Source organism: Grammomys surdaster, unplaced genomic scaffold (genome assembly GCF_004785775.1).
Source record: "Grammomys surdaster isolate TR1022 unplaced genomic scaffold, NIH_TR_1.0 125408, whole genome shotgun sequence".
NCBI classification, from domain to species: Eukaryota; Metazoa; Chordata; class Mammalia; order Rodentia; family Muridae; genus Grammomys; species Grammomys surdaster.
In genome coordinates, this window is record NW_021620278.1 from 442,816 (window position 1) to 470,463 (window position 27,648).

Below are 27,648 nucleotides of genomic sequence, written 5' to 3' on the forward strand. Positions count from 1 at the left end.
GAGGAGAGGAGAGGAGAGGAGAGGAGTAAAGGCTGGCCATGAACACATAGACAGAGAAGGGGGAAGGGAATGAGGAGAGGGTGGAAGGGAAGCAGAGAAAGAGCAAGAGAGCAAGAGAGCAGCAAGAGTGCCTCTACCTTTTTGCTATGATACATAGGCTACCATAGTCTCATGTGTATGCTAATATTAACATATTTAAGATTTTATTTTATTTGTCTATAATGCATTTGTATGTTCATACAGGGATGCAAAGCAGACATAAAATCAAAAAAATTAATCCAGTGGAGTCTTTGCAAAACTAATTCTCTCAGTAATGACGATCCTCCCTCCACTGTCTTTCAGGCCTCAATATTTATAGGGACCTCAGAAAATTCAGGGCAACAACAGGTCTCATTTATCCACCATTCACAGATGAGAGAAAACTAACCCCAGAAAAGATATGGTTACATAGAGGAACATCAACAACTTCATAACTTGAGTGGGGTTTGTATAAATCACAGGTACATGTAACAAACACTGACCTACATAAAAAAACACTATGATGGGCACTGACAGAGAGTAGTGATGGTTTTACCAAGCCATTGTCTATGAACACTAAAAAAGAATTGGCTAAACAAAGACAATAGACATTTCAAACACTGACAATGGCATGTAATGGATGTTACTCCCTTAGAAAATATATTTTCTGTGCCTAGGTAGCCTCCAGATCTGTCCTCACTGCCTTGGTTAAAAGAACCTGCCTCTTGGTAGAAAGGGGCCTGCTATATTCCAGCTAGTAGTTTGATCCCAGGAAAACTTGTATCTCCTAATCTTGCCCCATCCTTCCCCATCTCTTTCATCACATGCACTTTTAAAAATTTTCCACTGAAATAATCCCACAGGTTTACCAAAACTTTCTTTCTCAGGAAAGCTGGAGATGGTGTGAGTTGGACTATGAAGAGTGTCTTTGTTTTCAGAAAAGATAAAATGAGCCTTTCTACAGAGAAGTAAGGCTCAATTGATCCTCATTCATCATGAATATGGATTCAATAACAAGTATGGAATCAGATAACACCATTAATCTGCACAGATCTCAGATTAAATGTCAAAAGAAGCTTATTGATGTGAGAGTCATTCTCAACACTGTTTGCAAGGAAATTCAATAAGTGTTTTGTCATCATCATGGAACCATTCAGAGACAAGTGTGAAAAAACAGAGAGATATCATCCAACACACCAGAGTCAAACCAAGATGAAAACTAAGCCAACTCAACTCTGCAGAACCATTAGTGGTGAAATGGGTTAGATCCATCCCTGGATGATCCCTGTGAAGTAAGGAATTTCAAAGTGAGTAGACACTACCTTCTTATGAATCTGGTCCTATCTTAGAAGAGTTGGAGCTGCTTCTTTGTCCTTGCCTCCTGAAGCAGCTAGTAAAGTGTCAACATAACTCAGCATATATAAGATGTCCTCTTTAAAGAAACTTTTAAGTTCAAGTTAGCACAGCACACTGGGACAATTCACACCTAACAAGAGGCTACATTCCTATCACTGATCCAGTGAGAATAGAATACCTAAGGTGCTCCAGTCCTGGGAATCTTTCAAATGAGCACAGTATACATGGGAGGCTTCAGCTGCTTTCCCTCTCCCCACAGTAATAGTGTTATACACTTGCTCAAATACACGAGAGATAAATATGTATCTATATGCAAATGTGTCATACTTTGATAGAAAGTTATAAATATATACTCTATCTCATATACATACACAATTTCAAATATTATAAATTAAAAATAATATAAATTTAAAAATATATATTCTATCATATATATATATATATATATGTATAACTTCAGCCACTAAGCTACAGATAAACCAATTCAAATGCAAAAATACAAATAATATGGAAAAACAAGGAAATTTAAGTCTTCCAAAAATCACTAATTCCATAGTAATGTCCTCCTTTGAAAGTAACCAATGAAATCAAACAAAGAACTTCAAAGAAGGATTATTTATATGTTTAATGAACTCCAAAAAAATAACTTCTTGAAATAACTGTAAAAGAATACAAGCAGATGAATTCTAAAAAGGAAGATAATACATAATATGAAAGAGAAATTCAATAAGGAGACACAATAACCAAACTAAGTTGATAGAAATGGGGGAAAAGTCAAAATATCTAAGTCTGTGGAAAGTTTTACCAAGAGAATGGATGAAGGAGAATGACAGAATATTTCAGCTTATAGTCAAGGTGGAGTAATTGGAACATCCCAATGTAAACAAAGATAAATTAATAAAACAGCATGATATTAAATAACAAGATATTCAGGACACTGAAAAGATAAAATTTAAAAATACGATAGAAGAGGCTAAAAAATTACTTTGCAACATGTATCCTCAATAAAATCACAGGAGAAAATTCCCCTAACTTAGACAAAGAAGCGAAGATCTAGAGACAGGATGAATCGAGACTATGAAACAAACAAGAAGAGAAAAAACTTCCCCTTGTTATATTATAAGTAAACAAGTAAATGTTTAACATGTTGAAAGTGGTAGAAGAGAACAAGTTATATATAAAGGCAGATTGTTGGAAGTAGGAGACTTTGAGGGTTGGTGGGGTTTTGTCTAAGCATTTTGTAGGTCTTTGGCTTTTGTGGCTCTTGGAGTGGGGAGAGATATTTTTCTCTGGTTGGGTGGCAGAAGGTGGAGTAGAGGGAGAGGCCAGTGGAAGCAAGTTTGTTTTTCTAGTGGAGCCCTATCTTTAGGTGAAGGAAGGAAGAATGGGACAAGATGGTTTATTTAGAGTTTTCTCTGAGGGATAAGGAGGCAGAGGTAGGTAGATGGATTTTGTTTTTCTTATTAGTTGGATAAGGGCTATTGAGATATTAAACAGGGTGGTCTTTAGGATCTTAATCTTTGGGCTGAACTGACTGAGGGGCTCTGGGGTTGTGTTGTTATCAGCCTGTTCCATTTTATATGACCCATGCATTTTCAAATTACAGCTAAGATCAGCAAAATATCACAGGAGGAAGGGTTTTACTTCTTGGGTATCTCTGCGTCTGATGAGAGATGAGTCAGGGCTGTAAATATTATCATTGGTTATACATGGTGCTATCTGAAGGACTTCCTTCCAAAACAAGGATGCTTGCTCATCGACTGGTTTTTGTTTTTGTTTTCTGTAAGGTTTTAGTAGGACCCACATCTCCCTGATCTGGGAGAAATTTTCATAAAATGACAAATTTGCAAATGACAGAAAAGAGGAGAAATGTCTTGACTCTTCATTCTTCTACATATAAACACCTAGTATTCAAGCATCACTTGTCAAAGATCTCGTTATTCATTTGTTGTATATTTTTGACAGATTTGACAAAAGAATAGATGGCTGTAGTTATATGTGTTAATGCTTGGGTTGTCTATTTTGTTCTATTGTTTGTTGTATGTAATAATAGATAGTGTGTCATTGGCATAAAAACAGACAGAAGATTAAGGAGGCAGATAACTCATACAGAAGCCATGTATCTGCAGTCACTTGATTTTTGACAAAGATGCTAAAATTATTAATCAGAGAAAAGCCAAGCCTCTTCAACAGATGATACCAAAAACTAGAAATCCATATGTAGAAGAATAAAACAAGGCCTCTACCTCTCTAGTTGCACAAAAACCAACTCCCAGAACATCAAAGATCTTAATATAGGACATGAGTGAGATTTCCTTTCTACAGAGACAGAGGAAATCTTTGCCAGTTGTTAACTTGAGAATGGATAAATATCAAAGAAATAAAATGAAGTAAAACAATATAAATAAGAAAATAATTATAATTAAAAAGGGGCTGTTATGCTGAAAACCGAATTCTTCAAAGGGGAAATAAAAAAGGCAAAAAAAATATTGTGAAAGTGTTCAACATGTGAGCTATCAGGAACAGGAAAATTAAATCATGATGAATTTCCATCTTACTCTTGCAAAAATGGCTATCATCCAAAATATTTTTTTTAAAATAACAAATACCCAAGAGTGTGTGACGGAAGAGGAATACTCATTGTGGAGAGGAATAGAAACTGGTGCAGCCGCAGAAGAAATCAGTGTGAAGCTTACTCAGTAAGCTTAAAAGGAAGATTCAGAATTCCACTCCTAGGCATTTACTCAAAAGATTCTATATATGCCTACAGAGATATCTACACATTCAAGTTTAATAACTGCTCTATTTATAATAGCACAGAAATATAATCAGGCAATATGTCCATGGATAATGAAAGTGAGGTACACATGCATAATGGATAGGGTTGTTTTCTTTTTACTATCTTATTTATTTATTATCTGTCTGGGGGCAGAACACCTGTCATAGCCTACATATGGAGGTCAGAAGACATCTGGAGGAGGTGGATTTTTGCTCCCACAATGTGAGTTCATTGAATCAAACTCAGGTTACTATGCTTGGTGACAAGTGCTTTTATCCCCTAAGCCATCTTACCAGCCCTTACAAGATGGAATTATCAGACATCAAGAAATACAGAATGATAAAAATTTTAATTTGATACAGTAGAAAATATAGTAAGTGAGTTAAACCAGGCTTCAAAGGAACCATATGTTCTCTTTTCTGTGTGGTTCTTAGAATGAATGAATATATATATATATTCTAAGAGAGGAAGAATAGCACCATAGGGAGTGGTACAATTATAAGGTGTGTCCTTGTTGGCATAGGTGTGGCTTTATTGGAGGAAGTGTGTTATTAGAAGATAGGATTTGAGGTCTCAGAAGATCAAGCCAATTCATTTTCTGTTGCCCGCTGATCCAGATGTAGAACTCTCAGCTTCTCCTCAGACACTAAGAAGTCAGACTTCTCAGTCTGACTGTATATTGTCATGATTACTGCCATGATCATAGTGGACTAAAATTCTGGAATTGTAAACCAGCACCAATTAAATATTTTCCTTTATATAAGCTGCTGTAGTTGTGGTTCACAGCAATCGAACTCTAAAATATGTGTTATGAGAAATCTGAACTTCTTCATTATGCTATGTTAGAATTCCTGTTCAAATTTACATCCAGGTGTAGTTCCTCTTCTGGTGTTATTATAATGTGGTGTTTTGTTTCTGTACAATTTTCACTTGTAACTATATACATTGAGTTTAATTTTTATTTTGATCTTAGCATCTTTCATTTTTGATTATTGGCCATTGTATAAATTTGAATATCCTAATAAAAGAACTACACAAAAGTCACAGACATATTTTCTCACTTTTATATTTATGAACCCTAAATGGCAGTAGCAGATAATATTGTAATATATAACACAATAATTATCCATAGAAGTGCATATGTTGGGTTGTATTTCTTGTGAAGCCATCAGTTAATTGCTTCTACTTCATCCTGCTCTCTTAGACTTTGCACAATGTAAACATCTTCTCCCACAGCAAAATAAAGCCCAACCAACTCCACTGCACAGAATATTTTTGTTTCATTACACTCCAAGACCAGAGTGACTATCATATGCTCATTATGTAACTGACAACAATGTTTGCTACTTTCAAAGAGCAGGGGAAAGATAGAAACTTTCTATCAAACAGTAGTAGACATCCATGAAAACCATCAAACACATGGTGCCAGGTCACGGGAACTCCCTGGTCTTCCAAGCGCTTCTTGTAAAGCAAGGTATCATCACGAAGTATGTCATACTCACAACTCACTAGGAGTGCCTCAGGAAGCTGAGCAATGGTCTCATCATCTGTGATGAGAGGTGAAATTTCTGTATCGAAAATGTGTTTTGTTTCTAGATAGGCAGCCTCATTAAAATGTCCAAGAAACTCAGATTGTGTGTCTTGGCTCCAGAACTTTCTGGGAATATTGTCAGAGCTGAGCCATTTTCTGTATTTCTTCCACTTCTCCAGAGGGATAACAGCACCTGTAAGCATGGAATCTCTCCAAGAGAGGTCAATGGCCAGGTATTTACACAGATATTTAATCATCAAGTCTTTGGTAAGAAATGGGATGTTTTTATTCTGTTGATGAGATGGCAAAAGGAAATTAATGGCCTGCAAAATTGGAGTAATCAAGACTTGAGCCCGGATCCGGGGAACACTAGGGGTACTGACCAAGATCTGGTTGATGGAAGCTGCAGCCCAACCACCAATACTCTCTCCACAGAGCACCACCCGAGAGGGGTCCACTCCGTAGGTTTCCAGGGCCTTCAGAAACAGGATGGTGGCATTCAGGCAATCCTTGATTATGACAGGGTGATGGTAGTCAGGAAGCTTGCGGTACCTAAGGAAGAAAAAGCAAACACAGCATGCCAGTTTACAAAGAGAAAATTGGAGGTTATTTCAATTATCATCATCCTCTCCTCTCAAATGTGCCTGAGTTTGATTCAGTCCTCAGAGTGATCCTAACAAGCAAACAAGGCAACTCTCACTTTTTTCCCCATGGACTTGAACATACCTAGAGTCAGGAAGGCCAAGATTCTACACTCCAACCTACTCTGTGCTTCTTCATGATGAGTGTAGCATACATGGGATGAGGCAAGTTCAAGGTCATTGCCTTTAGAAACCAATCAGTCATTAAAACTCAGAAAATTCATTTGGAACTACTGCTGCTTTTACTAACACAAAATTGAGGGATACTTCCCCTGATGTATTGGGCACATGTTGATCATTGTTAAACCACATCTATACCCCTCAAATTGATATCGATGTTAACATTAAAGTCTTTTCATAAGTCTTCCCTATGGTGTTTATTTTCCTGTGTTTAATTTAAAAACTGGGGAATGGGGGCAATTTTACTTCCTAATAGAACAATGGAGGGACTACTTTTGGAATTGTACGTGAGAAACAATGTAGCAATTCTCAGCAATATAAATTTTTATTTGCATGAAGGTATAGTAAAGACTTGAAGATATTTTGTAGCAAGATAATTTCCTGCTACTGCTACATTGTATTTGCAGTGGAGTTACTTGATTGGGCAGTATGAAAGATGGGCAGAGTGAGGAATTGGGAGGAGAGAAGGAGAGGAAGGAGAGGAGAAAAGGGGAGAAGAGGCTATTGACCATGGAGGAGGACGGATGGTTGGAGAGCAGTCCTGGGTAGGAACTTATCAAAAGGTCAGATATTGGGTAACAATTCTAATTGTGTATACATCTTGTTAATTGAATATTTCCAAATATATAAATTTATTGGATAATCTTTAAATATTAAGAGTCTTCGAACTATCAGGTACAGCAAGTATGGAAGATATTGACTAGGTTCAGCCGAGTTTTGTGGATGCAGCTTGCTGAATTGACAGAGCCATTCCCCATGCTGATGTCCTATGGGTCTAACTGTGGCACACCTGGCCTCTGGCAGTTTCTAGTGTGGTGCGCATGGCTTCTGGCTGCTTCTAGTGCAGAACATGGCAGCCAGAGCTAAGCAGAGCCACCCCGCTGATAGCCAGCCCATGTCTAGGCTTTTCTAGATATCTCCCCATACAATACTTTTTTTCTTTTTAACTACATATGGCAATCGAATGAGAAATGTGACATGAACTTGTATCTAAATACTTTTTCCTAGTTAATGATGCTGTTTGGCAAGGCTATGGAACGTTTAAGACACAGAGTCTGGCTACTGGAAGTATGTCAGAGGGGCAGGCTTTAAGAATCTATAACCTTATCCTGATTCCTGTTTTTGTTCTCTCTGCTTTCATGTGTTGTTGAGATGTGTTCTCCCAGCTTCTGGGTACCATGCCTCCTAACCTTCCCTTGTGGACTCTGACCCTCAGGAATCATAAACCAAAATAAACCCTCTCTTCAAGTAGGGTTGTTGCTGTGAAAGTCACAGACAATTTTTTTGAAGGGGGATTAGAAGTTTGGACTTTAAAAGTCATTGTGTGAATGACTGGCCTAATTTGAGGCCTAAGCCATGAGAGAGAGTGCATGCCTGACATTGCCTGGAGGGCCAGGAACTAGAGACTGGATAGCACAGTGACCTGGGATAGAACCAAATATGAACAACACTCCCAAATGTCAATGAAACAATTTATAATAATATTCAGCTATACTCATAGATCAGAGCCTAGACCAATCATCTTCAGTGAAACCTCCTCTAGCACCCAATGGGAACACATACAGAGAGCTGCAGAGAAACATCCACAGAGAAACAGAGCTTGGGGATCACTGTAGAAGAGGGGGGTGAGGATTGAGGGAGGCAGAGGGGTTGAATACACCTAGAGAAGAGAACACACCTCACAGAATCAACTAAGCAGGGCTCATAGGGTCTCACAGCGGGTGAAATGGCAATCATGGAGGCTGGATGAGTCTGTATTAGGCTCTCTGTATACATGCTGTGGTGGTTAAGCTTGGTGTTGTGTGGGACTTCTAAGAGTAGGGGGATGGGAGTCTCTGAGTCTATGGCCTATTCAGAAGACCCTTTTCCTCCCACTGGGTTGCCACTTCAAGCCTGGATGTGAGGGTTTAGGCTAAGTCTTACTGCATCTTGTTATGCCATATCACTGGGAGTCCTGCTTATTTATGAGGAGAATGAGAAGAAGAGTGTCTCTGCTGGAGAAAGGAGGTGAGGAGGGGAACTTGAAAAAATGGAGGGAGGTGAAGTGGCAGTCAAAATTTAATGTATGAACGAAGAAGGAAGAAATAAAGAAAAGTCCTTGTGTATTATTAGCAGAAATAACAAATTTTTTCAGTAGAAGCTGGAAAAACAGTAGTGCTAAGAGTAACACAAAATGTAGAGGCCAGAATCAAGAGGATTCAGAGGAGAATAAAGATTGTAACCTGGATATAAGCTATTCATGTAATAGTTTAACAAAGAATCTAGCAATTTTCTACTCATGTTCTGAGAATTTGCATGAGTTTAAATTTTAAAATAATAAATTGATTTTATAGAAGCAAGAAATTTTAATACAACATAACATTGAGTCTGTAGCATGACTATTAATTACTCTCATGATTTTCATTGAAAAAGAGCAAGTAGGGCATGAAAAATACAAAATGTACAGCTTGGAAAGAAAGGAGAAACCAAAAATGTTAATGTGCTTCAAAGGATACTGTAATTGTTTATGAATATTTTACCATTAAAGAGTGACATCTTTCTCTGTACTTAAACAATAAGAAAGATACTCGCAGGAAGGGATAACCTTACACAGCTAAGTTTCCAATTTGTCGAAGAGAGCCTGAGGGATTTTCTACTCTACAAAGCAACTGCACATAAAAAATACTTCTAATGAGATTTTTTAGAGGATCAGTGACAGCCAGACCTAGAGAAAACAGTCTTTTGGTTTTAATATATTTAATTTTACAAAGAAATATTAACCTATAGTAAGTTTTTTTTTTACCAAGGTTTTACACTAGATTCCTCAAATCATCTTATTTTTCTTAAGGCTCACTTATTGTATGGCAAAGTGATTCTCCACATTCACATGGTGCACTCAAATCTCAAAATCACATGCCACATCTCACAAATGTACTCAAAGCATGGGCATCTTGCCAGCTTTCTGTTGCTTTGATTTTGGTGTGTTCACATATATGGGACTATGTACAAGAAGATCCCCACTTCTGGGTCCCTTTTGGTGATCTCTAGTCAAAAAATAATCAAGTATGCCTGGGTTCTCAGACCACTCACCCCACTGAAAGCAACACTGAGTCTGTCTCCTGGACCAGGAAACTGCATAGGTTATGGTAAAGGTCTGTAAGAGAAGGCCAATTGTTAAATAGATGTGATGAGAACACAGAACTTTCCAACACACTCCAGTGGCTATCAGCTACCATACTGAACATGAGCGATATCCCCTTTTTCAAGTTCAGAGTTCAAGTGCTTCAGTATAACAAAGTCAAGGAAATGTAATGGTGTGCAAATGGGAGAGAGCGTTAAGGTGCACAGGAGAGGCTAAAATGTAGCAGTGATGGGCTCTGAAGTGTGTTTTTAAGGATTCTTCTCTTGGGAAGACAAGACTAAGTGGAAAGATCAAAAGCAAACCAGTCTACCAGATTGGGGGAGCATAGATGGAGAGGGTAGGAAAGAATGAAGGGGTTTTCTTTTTCTTTTCTTTTTTTTGTTTTTTTTTTGTTTGTTTTTGTTTTGTTTTGTTTTTTGTTTTTCGAGACAGGGTTTCTCTGTGTAGTCCTGGCTGTCCTGGAACTCACTCTGTAGACCAAGCTGGCCTCAAACTCAGAAATCCGCCTGCCTCTGCCTCCCAAGTGTCGTATTAAAGGCGTGAGCCACCACTGCCAGGCATGAGTGGATTTTCAATACAGTGATCCAGCTGAGCTGAGGGAAGCATGTGAGTGTATGGCTATTGTGAAAAGACAGGAATAACCAGTGCTGTTAGTGAGGAAAAGAGGGAGTCATACTCATACTCAGTGCCAGGATAATCCCACCCAGACATTAATGTCCCAACTTGGATATAGACTAATATAGGAAATGTTGCCATAGAGGCTACAATCCCTCTGTCTGATGTGAGCCTCAATCTTTCCATCTATGTTTTTAACAAAAGCATCTACTTCCACTTGTATTGACTTCACCACAAGGGGTACTCATTTAAATTTATGCAAAATTCCATCTGTCATGGGGACCTTTCTCTCCCAGTTCATGTGGAAACTACTCACCCACACTACCAAAAAAGGCACCTCCTCCATGGTAGAAGATGATACCTCTCCGGAGGTTGGAGGACACTGCCTTGGGCTGGAACAGTCTCACAGGGATTGTCCCAAAATGCATGTTGGTCACCACTAAGGTAGAGTCCTTCTTTATGGCCAAGGAATCATGAATAAACATTATGAAGCTGGGCATAGAGCAGATTTTCAGTTTCTGTAATATATTACCCTGTTAGATCGAAAGGAAGGAAAATGAGAGTGTGAAGGTCAGGATTATAGGACAAGAGGATAAATGCTACAGCCACTTAGCACTGCTCAGATGTATTTGCCATTTTGATCATGCCTCCTGCATGTGCACTGATCCCATGAGCATACAACTAACTTTGCACTTTTATGTGTAAGAAAGCAGTTCACACTTTTCTTCTCAAAAGATCCTCTATGAATGATGATGCTTCTGTGACTTGAGTGTTTCTTTCCCTTTAAACTTGTGTTGAAATGTCATTGTCATTGTGAGTGTTAATAGATGGATCATTTGAGTGGTGGTGACATGCTCTCCCCATGGATGGCTTAAATCTACGATGGAGAGAGTGAAATCACTAACTTTAACATAGACTGTGAGGAGTCAGTTCAGCTGGAATGTTCTGTTCCTTGAACATAGGCACACTTGTCTTTTTATTGAGGGATGACACAAAGAAGTATCATTGCTGACACCCTTTTCTTGGGTTTTCCAAACAAATCCTACAACACAAACTAGCTTCTATTGTCCATAAATCATCTTGTCTGTGGTACACTTAGAGCAGCAGAAGAATCAACTGAAGGAAAAGCCAGCTTAAGATTGAAAAGCAAGAAGTCATTAAGTGAGATGAAGCTGAGTGTTCCAGGCAGTAGCCCTGATCTTGTTGTCCCCAGTTAGCTGTCAACTGACAGATTCTAGAGTTGACTGAAAACAGAGATTCAGTTGATAGGCTATCAAGATCAGACTGTCCTGACTGGATGTAGGAGTGTATATTGATTGTTAATTGATGTAGGATAGTTCAGCTCACTATAGGTACCACCAATCCTGGTAGGTGGTCCTGGACTATATTAGAAAGCTTGAGAAGCATGAGACTTTGAGCAAGCCAGCAAGCAGTGTTTCTCCATGATTTCTGCTTCAAATCCCTGCTTCAATTCTTCCCCTAACCTCAATGATCAACTGTGGCTTGGGGCTGTAGCCTGAAATGAATCCTTTCCTTCCCTAAATTGCTTTTGATCAGAGTGTTTTATCACAGCAACAGAAAGGAAACCAGAACATTTCATTTTGCCCTCTGAAAGAGTATAGGAATCCTGAGATGGTAAAGATAGTTTTCCATCACTGTCAGCACTCATCATAACCCATAGTTTTTTGGTTATGGAGGATGCTTACACTGTGTGTGTCATTAACAGAAAGAAGTAAGTCTGATTGGAAAGGGATATGATTTAGAGTCCACAGAAGGGATGAGAGGCTTGTACACATTTCATAAATGAGGGTTTTTTTTCTGTTTTCACTTATATATTTGGGGATGCAATGCAAAGGTGATTATGCCCCAGTACACATAACACTGTCCGAGTGTTGGGAGCCAACTCCAAGCAGAAAGCGGCTATCATCTTTGCAGCCATCTCAGGCCATATACCCTGACAAGAGACTTGTTTTCAACAGCCTACAACAGCTGAGCACACTCTGATAAACCTCTTGTTTTTCTAACATATCTTGTTTTGTTGTTTGATGCCACCAGCTGCAAGGCTCACATGGTAAAGTACCTTCAGCTGTGTTCCCCTGCTTGTGCTTATGTATACTCATGATTTCCTTTCAGTTAAGGAGACTTGAACAGGCTCTCTGTCTTGTCTCCATTCTTTGAGTCTCTTGCCCCTCCATCCCCACTCTCTCTCTCTCTTGCTAGACCCTGACCTGCGGACCAGAGCAGCAGCTCAGGCTGGGACAAAGAGGCCCCCAAACATGGGGCAGATAGGGCTGTTACATCAGAGGACTGTTTTTGTTTGGTGATCTCCTTATACCACATGAGTCCCAGGAACTGAACTTCATTCATTGGGGTTTTTGGCAAGAGCTTTTTATTCAATGAGCCAATTCACTGGCACTCCAATGTGATTTTAAGCTAATAAGTTCACTCTGATAAAGTTTTGATAATATAAACTGTAGCCATCTTTCAGGAAACATTACAGGGTATCACAGTGTATGTGCTCAATATATCACAGTCACTAAACTGTGTCCTCCATGGACTTCACACTTAGGATATTTCCTTATCATAAGGAAAATAGCATGGTAGGCTAACAGCAACAAAAGTTACAGCAGCTGGTACTTACCAAGTACCTACAATGTTCCAAAACTTAAATTATTAACTTTCTTGACCCTTCTAAGTCAAGCACAAGCATTTTCTGTGACAGAATTGGAAACTGAAGCATAACAATGTCAAAGTGTCTTGTTCAGAGTTGTTCAATAATATATAACTGATAAATGGGAAAGAGTTTCTGGTTGAAATCAAACAGGCATGATTTCAAGGTTGAGACCCACCATGAGGCAACTGCAAAACACTGAGTACTATCACTGAGTTCGAAACTCTCTTGTTTACAAATGAGAAGCTGATGTTAAGGAAAATGACTGAAAGAGGAGGTGGGGAATTCAGAAGACCTTGCAGAAGCTCTTACTAATGAGTATGAGAGGACAAAACTGGAAAACCAAGATGAAATGGAAAATTTTCTAGACAGATACCAGGTGCCAAAGTTAAATCAGGATCAGATAACCAGCTAAACAGTCCCATAGCCCCTAAAGAAATAATAGCAGTCATTAAAAGTCTCCCCACAAAAAAAAAAAAAAAAAAAAAGCTCAGGACCAGATGAGTTTAGTGCAGAATTGTATCAGACTTTTAAGGAAGACCTAATACCAATACTCTTCAAACTGTTCCACAAAATAGAAACAGAAGGAAGACTACTCAATTCGTTCTATGAGGCCACAATTATGTTTGTGTATATTCTTGACTTTCTCTGTTTCTTCCTTTTCTTTTCTCTCTGGCCCAAGAAGAGTTAAGGAACTCCAAGCCTCTTACTTGGCTAGCCAGGGGCCCTTGAGCCAGAGAGGAAAGAACTAAAGTAACTAATCCTTTATTTCTTAATCCTTTGCTGCTATGAGCAGAAGTCAATTTGCCAGAAGCCAGAGGCATTGTGGCCAAATAGCAAAGAGTTGAAGAAGGTAGACATTACTGAAAGCAAGGAGTTTCTGGCCATGCAATCACTGACAAAGAATTATCAAAGGTAAAGCAGTTTGGGCCACAACTGCTGACTCCATAACTCCATTTTCATTGCTTGCTTTCATTTACTCTGTGATGCCTGGCTGAACCCAAGCAACTAACCTTGGTGTTTAGCTTCTATAGTTCTGCTTCTGGTTAACTACTCTTAAGTGATGCATGTCAACCTAGGACATGTTTTGTGTGTGTGTGCTTAAAAGCTTATTCTTAGAAAGGCTCAGTTCTATAGTGGGATCTAGAACATCCAATGCAGTCATCAGCTGGTTGATTAAGATTTTATATAGGTTTAAACCCATCTCCAAGGAGTCCTCTCTGCTTAATATCCTACAACAGCATGATTTGAGAGTCCTTCACGCTGAACTCTCTGCAGCTTGTTTTCAATGCTTTCCTCTTCTTCTCTTATATAAAGTGTCTCTTTCCCATTTTTAAAACACTTTTTTCTCTCTTTGACACAGGATCTCATGTGGTCCATGCTATTGTCACACTCATAATATAGTTGTGGCTGACCTTAACTCATTATCTTCTTTATGGCTTAAAAGTGCGGGAATCACAAGCCTGCACTATGCCTGGTCTAAAAAGTCTCCTTAAATTAAAGTACAGTGTCAAAATTTTGAGGATACAAAATTAATTCCTGTAGCATCTGGAAGTGAAACACATATAAAAATGGGAGCAAGAGAAGGCTCTGAATTGGGAACTGTACAATCTTCCCAGGTTTCTTTCTTCTCCTTAAATTTATTATCCCTCCATTGTCTATGTACACAGAACACTAAAACACCTGGTTTACTTCTTCTTCACCTTCGTCCAGGACAGCATGCCTTAAGACTTTCAACTGGCTAGAAAAAGCAGGGCCCTTTTAAGCTGATCACAACCTACAAAAATAGTCCTATACCATCACTGCATCATCTGTGAGAACCTGTAGCAGCTGTCAACTGTGGGTACATAGCTTAGAGGCTATTGTTTTTTATTTAAATTTTTGAGAATTTCATACATGAGTACTGTATATCACTTATACCCTGTCTCTACCCCTGCATTTCCATTTCTTGCCCCTAAGTCCCTCTCAAATTCATGATCTCTTTTTCTTTATTACTGTTTTAAACACACACACACACACATACACACAATTGTGTATTGCTCCTATATACATGTATTAGGGCTAATCACTTGGGACTGGAGAATGGATGACCTATCACAGAGCTTGGGCCTGGAGAAAACTGTTTCTCCCCTTATCTATAGCTATTGATTACCTGTAGTTCTTCCTCTAAGGTTGAGACCTTGTCAAATGTCCTCCACCCACATTGGCATGGCAACTGGTATTGTCATCATTCAGGTCTTATTTAAACAGCCATATCTCAGCCATAGCTAAGATTTCATGGATGCAGCTTCTATGTTGTGTCTAGAAGACACTATCTTGCAGCACTCTGGTCCTCTGGCTCTTACAATGTGATTAAAATGCAAAAAATTCCGTCCTATTCTTAAAAAGAAATACCAATTGTTAGATAGATCCAGATGTCTGGAGGATATTTAGAAATCCAAAGTTCTCATTTGTAGTACTGAGGCTCTAGCCTACCCTGAAATTATTTACTTTGTTTATTTTTTCTAACATGGTCCATATGCTCCTCATGAAAATCCCAACAGCACAGCAGGAACATACATTTTTTTAGAGATTTTATTTATTTATTTGACAGTTTCTCTTTTTTCAGGATATGGTATACATAGCACATGGCCTTAAGGCATATACTTAAAAATAACCACTTGTTATTAATAACTAATATCAAAGTACTTAATACCATACCACATTTGAAATATGAAAATAAATTATCCTATTTATAGTTTCACATTTTAAATTATTACACAATGTCTTCTACCCCAGCACTACATTGCTAAGAATTGAAAAGAAAAATCTCAACACCAATGGAAAATTGGGCCAACCAACAAGCTGGCTCCATCCTTCTGTTCCCCAGACCTACTGTGAATTTTATAACAGCGTGTCCAGTGTGGACAGTTTTCATACTTCTGCCCAAGGTCTAACAAACAACTGCTTCTCCATCCATGTATTTTTTAGTTTCTTTCTCCCACTGATTTGTTCTTTGTACGACAAATCACCCCCAAGCATTCCCTCGGTTAATCTTGTATTCTTTAAATGTTCTCTCCAACTTCACCCTAATGTCCTAACTTTTAAAATGTTAGGCCTTCATTTCATGGATTCTGAGAGCAGCTGTTGAGGAAAATACATTTTTACAACTTATCAGAACCCATGCTATCTAATGTTTTCTAATGAGCAGCCTCATTAGAAAAATACCATTGCCCCATTAGGACTCTGAGAAACAGGGGTTAAGCAAAAGACTGTATAGATAATCTCTTGTGTACTGTGTGAAAGAATCACCTGTCAATAAAAATCTGATGGCCAATAAGCTCAGACAGAAGGTGGTATATTAGTCAGAGGGAAGAACTCTGGGAAAGAGTCAGGTGCATGAACTTAGGCCACCCAGACATGAGGAGAAGTTGAATTATGAAACTGATGAGAGGAAACCAGCCATGTGACAGACATAGAGTAGAATAAATGGGATAAATTAGTTATAAGTTAGTTAGAGAACACTTTAGCTTAAAGTGTAAGCATTTGTTAATGAAACAATAAGCCTCCAAGTTGTTATACAGGAACTGGGATATGTTGGGAAAACCTATGGTTACAAGAGGCTCTCTCAGCCAGTTATAGCGGAGCAGAAATCTTCAAAAACAGCTTTTCTGAGTGCTTCTCAGCTATTTTCTTCTCAACCTTTGCCTCTCAACAGTCTCCTAAGGTAATAACTGTCAACTATTCACCACTACCAAGAATCCACTTGAGTATTGGAACATCAGGATCTTTTCAAATTGCCTACCTCATATTCTTTTCATACTTGGTTGGCACATACTGATTCCCCAGTCTTGATCCCAAACATGATACATAACTCAGCTGTCTAGGGCAATCAGACTATCTTGGTGACTCTATAAAATGCCTTATTTGGTCTGCAAACTACCCTGTCTTGTACTGAGGACAGAGTTCAGCAAGTTAATCTCTGTTATCAAGGTCTCTCATACTAATTGAGAAAGCACATGGAAGCAGGGAAATGGAAAGAAAGGGGAGAAGGGAGTTGTCGCTGAAGGTGTTGGTAAAAGCTCTTGGATGATGGTCCCTTTGTGGGCAGCAATTCCATCTGAATTGTATTTGCAGTTTTCAGAAAAAAAGTGTGGCAATGTAGTGGAGAGTGAAAGCAGTTGGCTCAAGGCCAGGCTGAACTGTATCATGAAACCATTTCTCAAAGAGTAAAGAAAATAAAAAATGAGGAAGAAATAAAAGGGAGAAAATGGGTAAGAAGAAGAAAAAGAGAAAGAAAAAGAAAAGAAAGAGGAAACATAGGAGATTCCTCAGACTTTGATTTGTGGATATCTAAAGAAAGAGGAAAAGGAAATGAAAAGAGAAGAAAGAGAAAGATACTAACACCTCAGCGCATGGTACCCCCGAAACCTCCAGCAGGGGCAAACTCACCAAGGCCATTGTGAAGAGCGCCAGACAATGCATACACCTTAACTTGACTGGATTCTGTAAAGAGGAAGGAATTTCTGCTGTGAGAAAATGTTTTACCACAGCCCATATAAAGACTCCCAGTAAGAAAGTGGGCAGCCCCACTATCAGCAACAGCCACAGAACAGCCATGTTTCCAAGGCCCATAGGAGTTGCTGTCCTGAAGAAATAACTTCAAACTGTTTGAGTGGATTCCCTAACCCGGTTTTATACACTGCTTCTTCTGGTCCACTGCTTCAAACATGCTCCTGGCCTGAACTGTACCCAAGATATTTGCATAAGCCAGCCAAGGAAAACCAAAGGTACTTGTTTCCTGAGAAACAAAAAGTAAGAAATCATGTCTGAACCATTAAAGTGCGTTTGAGACCATTGTAAGACTCTTAGACATGCTAGCAACTTAGAATTCAAGGAAGGGGTCTGACATGGGTTACACAGCCTAATGTCCTGACTCAACTCATCAACCGTATCATATAAGAAGAACCCTCATCCACACCAGAGTCTCTCTAAGGTGAGCAAAACATAGCACATCCACAACTGCTTGGTCCAATTCCTTCACACTATTCATTACCCCAATTCAGGATCCAGAGGATTGCAGAGAATTTTCTGGTTAAAAATATTCAACTAAGGACTAGTGAGATGGTTTGACAAGGAAAGGCACTTGGGGTGAAGTCGGATGACATGACTTCAATTCTTAAGATTCAGATAGTGAAAAGAGAGACTCAGGTCCTGAAACTCGTCCACTGACATTTATACATGCACTGTGGCATGCAAACACATGCACATGTAGATAAAAGTACTTTTTAAAAATGACCCAAGATGGTAATGAAGCTCAACAGAGAAAATGATTGCTATACAAGCCTGTAAACCTGAGACTTGTCCCTGGATAACCATAAAAAAGGGTTAATACAGTTGCATGTATGTATAATACTAGCACTCCTGTTATCATGAAATCAGATACAGAGAGTTATCCAGAAGCTCATAGGCAAGCTCTCCTGGAGTAATCAGGATGACAGACATGAGAGAGTCCTTCTGTCAACAAGATGTCAGAACACAATTCCTGAAAGTTGTCTTCTCTTGTCCACAAACACAGTATGAGATACATATGTCCACACTCATAAATACATCATAAACACACAATATAATAATTGATTTTAAAAACAGAATAGGGCCCTTCAGCCCCTGCCTGGTCCCTTGGACTGGAGCAAACACAGAGTCAGTCTGCTCCTGTCCTGTGGAGAAACTGAATCCTGAGTCATCCAGGAGCCACTGCACTCAGAGCAGCTGGTAAGAACTCCATCTCACTCCCTATGCCCCAGAGATACATCTGGGAGCCAGGGACATCCAGGGCACAGCAGCTACCCAAACCCCGCCCCTCCGGAATTCCACTTCCCTTCGGCCCCTGCCTGGTCCCTTGGACTGGAGCAGACACAGAGTCGGTCTGCTCCTGTCCTGTGGAGAAACTGAATCCTGAGTCATCCAGGAGCCACTGCACTCAGAGCAGCTGGTAAGAACTCCATCTCACTCCCTAAGCCCCAGAAATACATCTGGGAGCCAGGGACATCTAGGGCACAGCAGCTACCCAAACCCTGCCCCTCCGGAATTCTACTTCCCTTCGGCCCCTGCCTGGTCCCTGGGACTGGAGCAGACACAGAGTAGGTCTGCTCCTGTCCTGTGGAGAAACTGAATCCTGAGTCATCGAGAAGCCACTACACTCAGAGCAGCTGAAACTGAATTCTGAGTCATCAGGGACCCACTGCACTCAGAGCAGCTGGAGCCACTGCACTCAGAGCAGCTGACACAGAGTTGGTCTGCTCCTGTCCTGTGGAGAAACTGAATCCTGAGTCATCTAGGAGCCACTGCACTCAGAGCAGCTGAAACTGAATCCTGAGTCATCGAGAACCCACTGCACTCAGAGCAGCCGAGGAGCCACTGCACTCAGAACAGAAGGATTACCATATCCAAGAGGTGGCCTGAGTCCCAGGAGTTCTTCCACCTGGGAGATTAGGGGCATAAGACCACAGAGACCTCTGGACTCCGAGGAGCTCTGCAATAAGCAAGATAACTGGAAATACAGATTCCAATCTTACACAGAGAGGGCAGGTACCACTAGAGTTACCCAGATGGCGAGAGGCAAGCGCAAGAACATAAGCAACAGAAACCAAAGTTTCTTGGCATCATCAGTGCCCAGTTCTCCCAATATAGCAAGCCCTGAACACCCCTTCACACCTGAAAAGCAGGATTCAGAATTAAAATCACTTCTCATGATGATGATAGAGGATTATAAGAAGGAATTAAGTAACTCCCTTAAAGAAATACAGGAGAGTACAAGTAAACAGATAGAAGCCCGTAAAGAGGAATCACAGAAATCCCTTAAAGAAATGCAAGAAAACACAAAGAAGGAATTAAACAAAAACATTCAGGATCTGAAACTGGAAATAGAAACAATAAAGAAAGTTCAAAGGGAGACAACCATGGAGATAGAAAACCTAAGAAAGAGATCAGGAGTCACAGACGCAAGCATCACCAACCGAATACAAGAGATAGAAGAGAGAATCTCAAATGCAGAAGATACGGTGGAAAATATTGACACAGTTGTCAAAGAAAATGAAAAAAGCAAAAAACTCCTAACTCAAAACATCCAGGAAATTCAGGACACAATGAGAAGACCAAACCTAAGGATAATAGGTATAGATGAGAATGAAGATTCCCAACTTAAAGGGCCAGTGAATATCTTCAACAAAATCATTGAGGAAAATTTCCCTAACCTAAAGAACAAGATGCCCATAAACATACAAGAAGCCTACAGAACACCAAATAGACTAGACCAGAAAAGAAATACCTCCCGTCACATAATAATCAAAACATCAGATGCACAAAACAAAGAAAAAATACTAAAAGCAGTAAGGGAAAAAGGTCAAGTAACGTATAAAGGCAGACCTATAAGAATTACACCAGACTTCTCACCAGAGACTATAAAAGCCAGAAGAGCCTGGACGGACATCATACAGACCCTAAGAGAACACAATTGCCAGCCCAGATTACTATACCCAGCAAAACTCTCAATCAATATAGATGGTGAAACCAAGATATTCCATGACAAAACCAAATTTGCACAATATCTTCCCACAAACCCAGCACTTCAAAGGATAATGGATGGAAAACGCCAACACAAGGAGGGAAACTACAACCTAGAAAAAGCAAGGAAGTAATCTTCCAACAACCCCAAAAGAAGATAACTATACAAACATAACTTTACCTCTAATAACAAAAATAACAGGAAGCCACAATCATTTTTCCTTAATATCTCTTAACATCAATGGTCTCAATTCCCCAATAAAAAGACGCAGACTAGCAGACTGGATACACAAACAAGACCCAGAATTTTGCTGCATACAAGAAACACACCTCAGTGACAAAGACAGACACTACCTCAGAATAAAAGGGTGGAAAACAATTTTCCAAGCCAATGGTCCCAAGAAACAAGCTGGAGTAGCCATTCTAATATCAAATAAAATCGACTTCCATCCAAAATTAATCAAAAAAGATAAGGAAGGACACTTCATACTCATCAAAGGAAAAAGCTACCAAGGTGAACTCTCAATTCTGAACATCTATGCTCCAAATGCAAGGGCACCTACATACATAAAAGAAACTTTACTAAAGCTCAAAACACACATTACACCTCACACAATAATAGTGGGGGATTTCAACACCCCACTCTCAGCAATGGACAGATCATGGAAACAGAAACTAAACCGAGACACTTTGACATTAACAGAAGTTATGAACCGAATGGACTTAACAGACATCTATAGAACATTTCATCCTAAAACAAAAGAATATACCTTTTTCTCAGAACCTCATGGTACCTTCTCCAAAATAGACCATATAATTGGTCACAAAACAAGCCTCTACAGATACAAAAAGATTGAAATAATCCCTTGCCTCTTATCAGATCACCATGGAATAAGACTGGTCTTTAATAATGACAAAACCAATGGAAAACCCATGTGCACATGGAAACTGAACAACTCTCTACTCAATGATGACTTGGTCAAGGAAGAAATAAAGAAAGAAATTAAAGACTTTTTAGATGTCAATGAAAATGAGGACACATCATACCAAAACTTGTGGGACTCCATGAAGGCAGTGCTAAGAGGAAAACTCATAGCTCTAAGTGCCTACAAAAAGAAACTGGAAAGAGCACACACTAACAAGTTGACTGCACAACTAAAAGCCCTAGAACAAAAAGAAGCAAATACACCCAGGAGGAGTAGAAGGCAGGAAATAATCAAACTCAGGGCTGAAATCAACCAAATAGAAACTGAAAGAACAATACAAAATATCAATAAAACCAGGAGTTGGTTCTTTGAGAAAATCAACAAGATAGATAAACCGTTAGCCAGATTAACCAGAGGGCACAGAGAGAGTATCCAAATTAATAAAATCAGAACTGAAAAGGGAGACATAACAACAGAAACGGAAGAAATTAAAAAAATCATCAGATCCTACTACAAAGGCCTATACTCAACAAAACTGGAAAACCTGGATGAAATGGACAATTTCCTAGACAGATACCAGGTACCAAAATTAAACCAGGAGCAGATAAACCATCTAAATAGTCCCATAACCCCTCAGGAAATAGCAGCAGTCATTAAAAGTCTCCCCACTAAAAAAAGCCCAGGACCAGATGGTTTTAGTGCTGAATTCTATCAGACCTTCAAGGAAGACCTAATACCAATTCTCTTCAAACTATTCCACAAAATAGAGACAGAAGGAACACTACCCAATTCGTTCTATGAAGCTACAATTACACTCATTCCCAAACCCCACAAGGACCCAACAAAGAAAGAGAACTTCAGACCAATCTCCCTTATGAACATCGATGCAAAAATACTCAATAAAATTCTAGCAAACCGAATCCAAGACCACATCAAAACAATCATCCATCATGATCAAGTAGGTTTTATCCCAGAAATGCAGGGATGGTTCAATATTCGGAAATCCATCAATGTAATCCACTATATAAACAAACTTAAAAAAAAAACCATATGATTATCTCACTAGATGCTGAGAAAGCATTTGACAAAATTCAACATCCCTTCATGATAAAAGTCTTGGAAAGATCAGGAATTCAAGGCCCCTACCTAAACATAGTAAAAGCAATTTACAGCAAACCAGTAGCCAACATCAAGCTAAATGGAGAGAAACTTGAAGCAATCCCACTAAGATCAGGGACTAGACAAGGCTGCCCACTCTCCCCCTACCTATTCAATATAGTACTGGAAGTCTTAGCCAGAGCAATTAGACAACAAAAAGAAGTCAAAGGGATACAAATAGGAAAGGAAGAAGTCAAAATATCGCTATTTGCAGATGATATGATAGTATACTTAAGTGACCCCCAAACTTCCACCAGAGAACTCCTAAACCTGATAAACAACTTCAGCAAAGTGGCTGGTTATAAAATCAACTCAAACAAATCAGTAGCCTTCCTCTACATGAAAGATAAACAGACTGAAAAAGAAATTAGGGAAATGACACCCTTCACAATAGTTGCAAATAATATAAAATACCTTGGTGTGAATCTAACCAAGCAAGTGAAAGACCTGTATGACAAGAACTTCAAGTCTCTGAAGAAAGAAATTGAAGAAGATCTCAGAAGATGGAAAGATCTCCCATGCTCATGGATTGGCAGGATTAATATAATAAAAATGGCCATCTTGCCAAAAGCAATCTACAGATTCAATGCAATCCCCATTAAAATCCCAACTCCATTCTTCACAGAGTTAGAAAAGGAAATTCTCAAATTCATATGGAATAACAAAAAACCTAGGATAGCGAAAACTATTCTCAACAATAAAAGAACTTCTGGAGGAATCACCATCCCTGACCTCAAGCTGTACTACAGAGCAATAGTGATAAAAACTACCTGGTATTGGTACAGAGACAGGCAAGAAGATCAATGGAATAGAATTGAAGACCCAGAAATGAACCCACACTCCTATGGTCACTTGATCTTTGACAAAGGAGCTAAAACTGTCCAGTGGAAAAAGGACAGCATTTTCAACAAATGGTGCTGGTTCAACTGGAGGACAACATGTAGAAGAATGAAAATTGATCCATTCTTATCTCCTTGTACAAAGCTCAAATCTAAGTGGATAAAGGACCTCCACATAAAACCAGATACACTGAAACTAATAGAAGAGAAGGTGGGGAAAAGCCTCGAATACTTGGGCACAGGGGAAAAGTTCCTGAACAGAACTCCAATGGCATATGCTCTAAGATCGAGAATTGACAAATGGGACTTCATAAAATTGCAAAGTTTCTGTAAGAAAAAGGACACTGTCAATAGGACAAAACGACAACCAACAAATTGGGAAAAGATCTTTACCAATCCTTCATCTGATAGAGGGCTAATATCCAATATATACAAAGAACTCAAGAAATTAGACTCCAGGCAACCAAATTACCCTATTAAAAAATGGGGTATAGAGCTTAACAAAGAATTTTCAACAGAAGAAACTCGAATGGCCGAGAAGCACCTAAAGAAATGCTCGGCATCCTTAGTCGTCAGGGAAATGCAAATCAAAACAACCCTGAGATTCCATCTCACACCAGTCAGAATGGCTAAGATTAAAAACTCAGGTGATAGTAGATGCTGGCGAGGGTGTGGAGAAAGAGGAACACTCCTCCATTGTTGGTGGGACTGCAAGATGGTGCAACCACTTTGGAAATCAGTCTGGCGGTTCCTCAGAAAATTGGACATAGCATTACCCAAGGATCCAGCTATACCACTCCTAGGCATATACCCAGAAGGTGCTTGAACATATAATAAGGACATATGCTCAACTATGTTCATAGCAGCCTTATTTATAATAGCCAGGAGCTGTAAAGAACCCAGATGTCCTTCAACTGAGGAATGGATTAAAAAAATGTGGTATATTTACACAATGGAGTATTACTCAGCTATTAAAAACAATGAATTTGAGAGGTTCCTAGGTAAATGGATGGAACTAGAAATTATCATACTGAGTGAGGTAAGCCAATCACAAAAGAACACACATGGTATTCACTCACTGATTATTGGATATTAGCCCAGAACCTTAAAATGCCCAAGATGCAACTCACAGGCCACATGAAGTCCATAAAGAATGAAGACCAAGTGGGGGTGATTCGGTCCTTCTTAGAAGGAGCAACAAAATACTCAAGGGAGCAAATATGGAGACAAAGCGAGGGACAAAAACTGAAGGAGGGGCCGTCTGAAGACCTTTCCACCTGAGTATCCATCCCATGTGCAGTCACCAAAGGTAGATGCTGATGTGGAAGTCAGGAAGTGCATGCTGATAAGAGCCTGATATGGATGTCTCCTCAGAGGTCTTCAAGAGTCTGACATATTCAGAGGCAGATGCTCACAACTAGCCATTGAAGTGATCATGGGGTTCTCAATGGAGGAGTTAGAGTGAAGACTGAAGGAGCTGAAAGGATTTGTGGCCCCATGAGGAGAGCAACAATACCAACCAACCACAGCTCCCAGGGTCTAAACCACCAGCCTGGGAGCACTTATGGAGGGATCCAGGGCCTTAGCTGAATATATAAGAGTGGAGGGCCCTGCTGGGCACAGGTGGAAGATGAGATCCTTGACCTCATGAAGGCTGGACGCCCCAGGGGGTGGGAGTTTTGAGGGTGGGGAGGTGGGAGTGGGGGGGTAGATAGAGGTTACATCCACAAAGAAGAAGGAGGAGGTGTGAGGGGATTGGGGGTTCCTGGGTGGGTGGGGGATGGGGTAAGGGGACAACATATGAAATGTAAATAAAACATCCAATAAAAAAATTTAAAAAAAAAAAACAGAATAGGTATTTAAAAACAAAAATAAACAAAATAAAATGAAATACCCATAGAAAAGAGACAACTATCTTAGGACGAAATGATGAAAAAATTATCCCAAGTCAATGGAACCACGAAACAAGACGGCTTTGATACTACTACTCTAATATGAAAAAAACAGACTAGAACCAAAGCTGACAGTAGCCAACAAAGGTCATTTATTACTTACTAAGAGAACAACTCATGAATAAGATATTACAATTCTAAACATGTAAACACTAAACACAGGTACCTCCAACTTCATAAAACAAATATATAAGTGATATACATATAAATTCATCTACTTATTTTATCATTTCCAATTTAGTTGGTTAGAGTTTTTAAGGTCTGCACTAATGATTCCCTGAATATTTTTCATAATGACTCTTTTTGAATCTTATTGATTTGGGCCTTCTCTTTCCCTTGATTAGTTCGGCTGAAGATTAGTCAATCATGTTTAGCTTTACAAAATAATCTACATTTTGTTTTACTGAGTCTTTTTTTTTTTGAAAGGAAGGGTTTATTTGGCTTAGGGTTCCATAGACAGTGGGAGCTGAGTACTGAGCATTGATTTGGTTTGCACTTCCTCACTATTCTTCACTAGCAACATGCATGCACTGGTTTGCACTATATAGTTTTGTTGAGCTCAACTTGTGATAACACCACTATTGAGAGAAACTCACCCAAAAACTGCTTGTGAAGTTGCTGGGCAGACTGCCGCTTCTTCGCCCTCGACTCAAGCCAGTTTGCAAGTCTGTGGGTTTCTTCAAGACTGAACTACAACTGCTGGTTTGTGTGTGGTATCTGCCTGTCTAGAGAACTGCTCTGCAGCTGCTGAGCTGTATTTGGTGTTTACTATGGGAGGGACCTGCTGAAAAACAAGATTGAGTTTATCCCCAAAGAATTATTTCTGAACATGTCCACTTCCCCCGTATCCTAATAACTTTTCTCTTCCACTACCTCTGCTGAGTCATGGGCTAGAGGAGAGGTTGAACCCTTGTTAAAAATAAGTTGCAATGGGACTTGTAGGTAACCCCAGGTCTCAATGAGGGTGACTTTAGTCAAAATGCCCAACAGTAGGAAGGTGGAACCTAAAGGGACCACCTCCAGTAGATAAATATGGCCTCTAGAGGAGAGATGGGGTCACCAACTCACTTCCAAAATTTTTGACCCAGAATTACTCGTCTAAAAGAAATCCAGGGACAAAAATGGAGCAGAGGTTGAAGGAAACTCTGTCCAGTTACTGGCCTAACTTGGGATTCATCATATCAGTGGGCACCAAACCCTGACACTATTACTGATGATATGTTGTGCTTGCTGACAGAAGAATATCTTCTGCTTTTTTAAAGGTAGTATGCCCATGTATGTGTTTATAAGTACAAGGAACTCCCTAAGATGAAGGACTCCTTCTGTAACAAACAATCCAAACCCCACCCAAAAATTTCCCTCTTTCACAATAATTTGCCAAATGTCTTAGGCTACTTATCCCAATTTACAATGATACCCAGTTTGACTCCTAGGCTAGGACAATGAACAATGGGCAACTGTCTATGCTTCCTAACATAATCTGTTCAGTTAGACTGATGCCACCTAATTTTAAAACAAATCGGACTATTATCTATTATTCTCTTTGAATCTGTCCAATGGTCAGCCTTGATTCTCTTGATCTGAGAAAAATGATTCTAAGTTTTCATAAATATCATTTTAAGGACCACTTTGATGACCAAAACTATATATCAGCTAAAATAATATATGTACTACAAATCACAGAATATACAGATTATTTTGAATACATTTCTGTTTTAAACAGAATGCCACCTGTAATTATGTCTTCAGGGCTGACCATTTGGCACCAGACAACCAATTGATCTGTGCTCTTCCCTGGGCAAAGCCAGATCTCCCATTCCTAGCTTTCCTCGATTGCCTATAGTTTTTTATGTAGGGTTGTGGCTTCACGAGCTTCTCTCTGTCCAATTTGGCATGTCCATTAGTGTCATCCCTGTTGGTTCACATTTGCGCAGTCATATTTGTGACACTCTATAGATGTATCTTCTAATATTACTTGGATACACAATCTCACAGCAAAATGTCTGATCCTCTGGTTCTTATAGTCTTTCCACTCCTTCGGCAATGGTTCCTGACTCTTAGGTGCAGGACTGTTTTGTTTTGATTTGTTTTGTTAGTTTTGTTTTGTTTATAGTATGAGTGCTCTGTCTGCTTATACACCTCTATGCCAGAAGAGGGCACCGATACTTTTATAGATGGTCATGAGTCTTCATACGGTTACTGGGAATTGAACTCCAGACCTCCACTGAGGCATCTCACCAGCCTTCAGAAGTGTTTTGTAGATGAGTTTAAAAGAACTGGGCCTTTCCTTTGTTTTTTAATAACAAACGTGCTTCAGAA

At 39.4% G+C, this 27,648-nt stretch overlaps 1 protein-coding gene across 1 annotated transcript; it reads right to left on the reverse strand.

The window, feature by feature from the left end:
* Positions 1 to 5,461: 5,461 nt before the first annotated feature.
* Positions 5,462 to 17,511, reverse strand: LOC114637750 (arylacetamide deacetylase-like 4). Its single transcript, XM_028786013.1, has 4 exons — positions 17,344 to 17,511; positions 10,558 to 10,774; positions 9,575 to 9,638; positions 5,462 to 6,236 (listed from the first exon to the last, which is right to left on the reverse strand). Exons 1-4 carry the CDS (start codon positions 17,509 to 17,511, stop codon positions 5,462 to 5,464), a joined length of 1,224 nt encoding a protein of 407 aa, XP_028641846.1.
* Between the last annotated feature and the right edge of the window lie 10,137 nt (positions 17,512 to 27,648).

What these genes read in the sequence shown, in the direction of transcription:
- LOC114637750 (XM_028786013.1), bottom strand. Translation starts at nt 17,511, where the DNA reads ATGGCTGTTCTGTGGCTGTTGCTGATAGTGGGGCTGCCCACTTTCTTA. An exon ending in TGCCTTTTTTGGTAGTGTGG is followed by an intron (nt 9,639 to 10,557) that starts GTGAGTAGTTTC and finishes CTTCTCTTACAG; the next exon opens with ACCTTTACCATAACCTATGC. An exon ending in TCAGTGTTGCTTTCAGTGGG is followed by an intron (nt 6,237 to 9,574) that starts GTGAGTGGTCTG and finishes TTTCTTCCTTAG; the next exon opens with GTACCGCAAGCTTCCTGACT.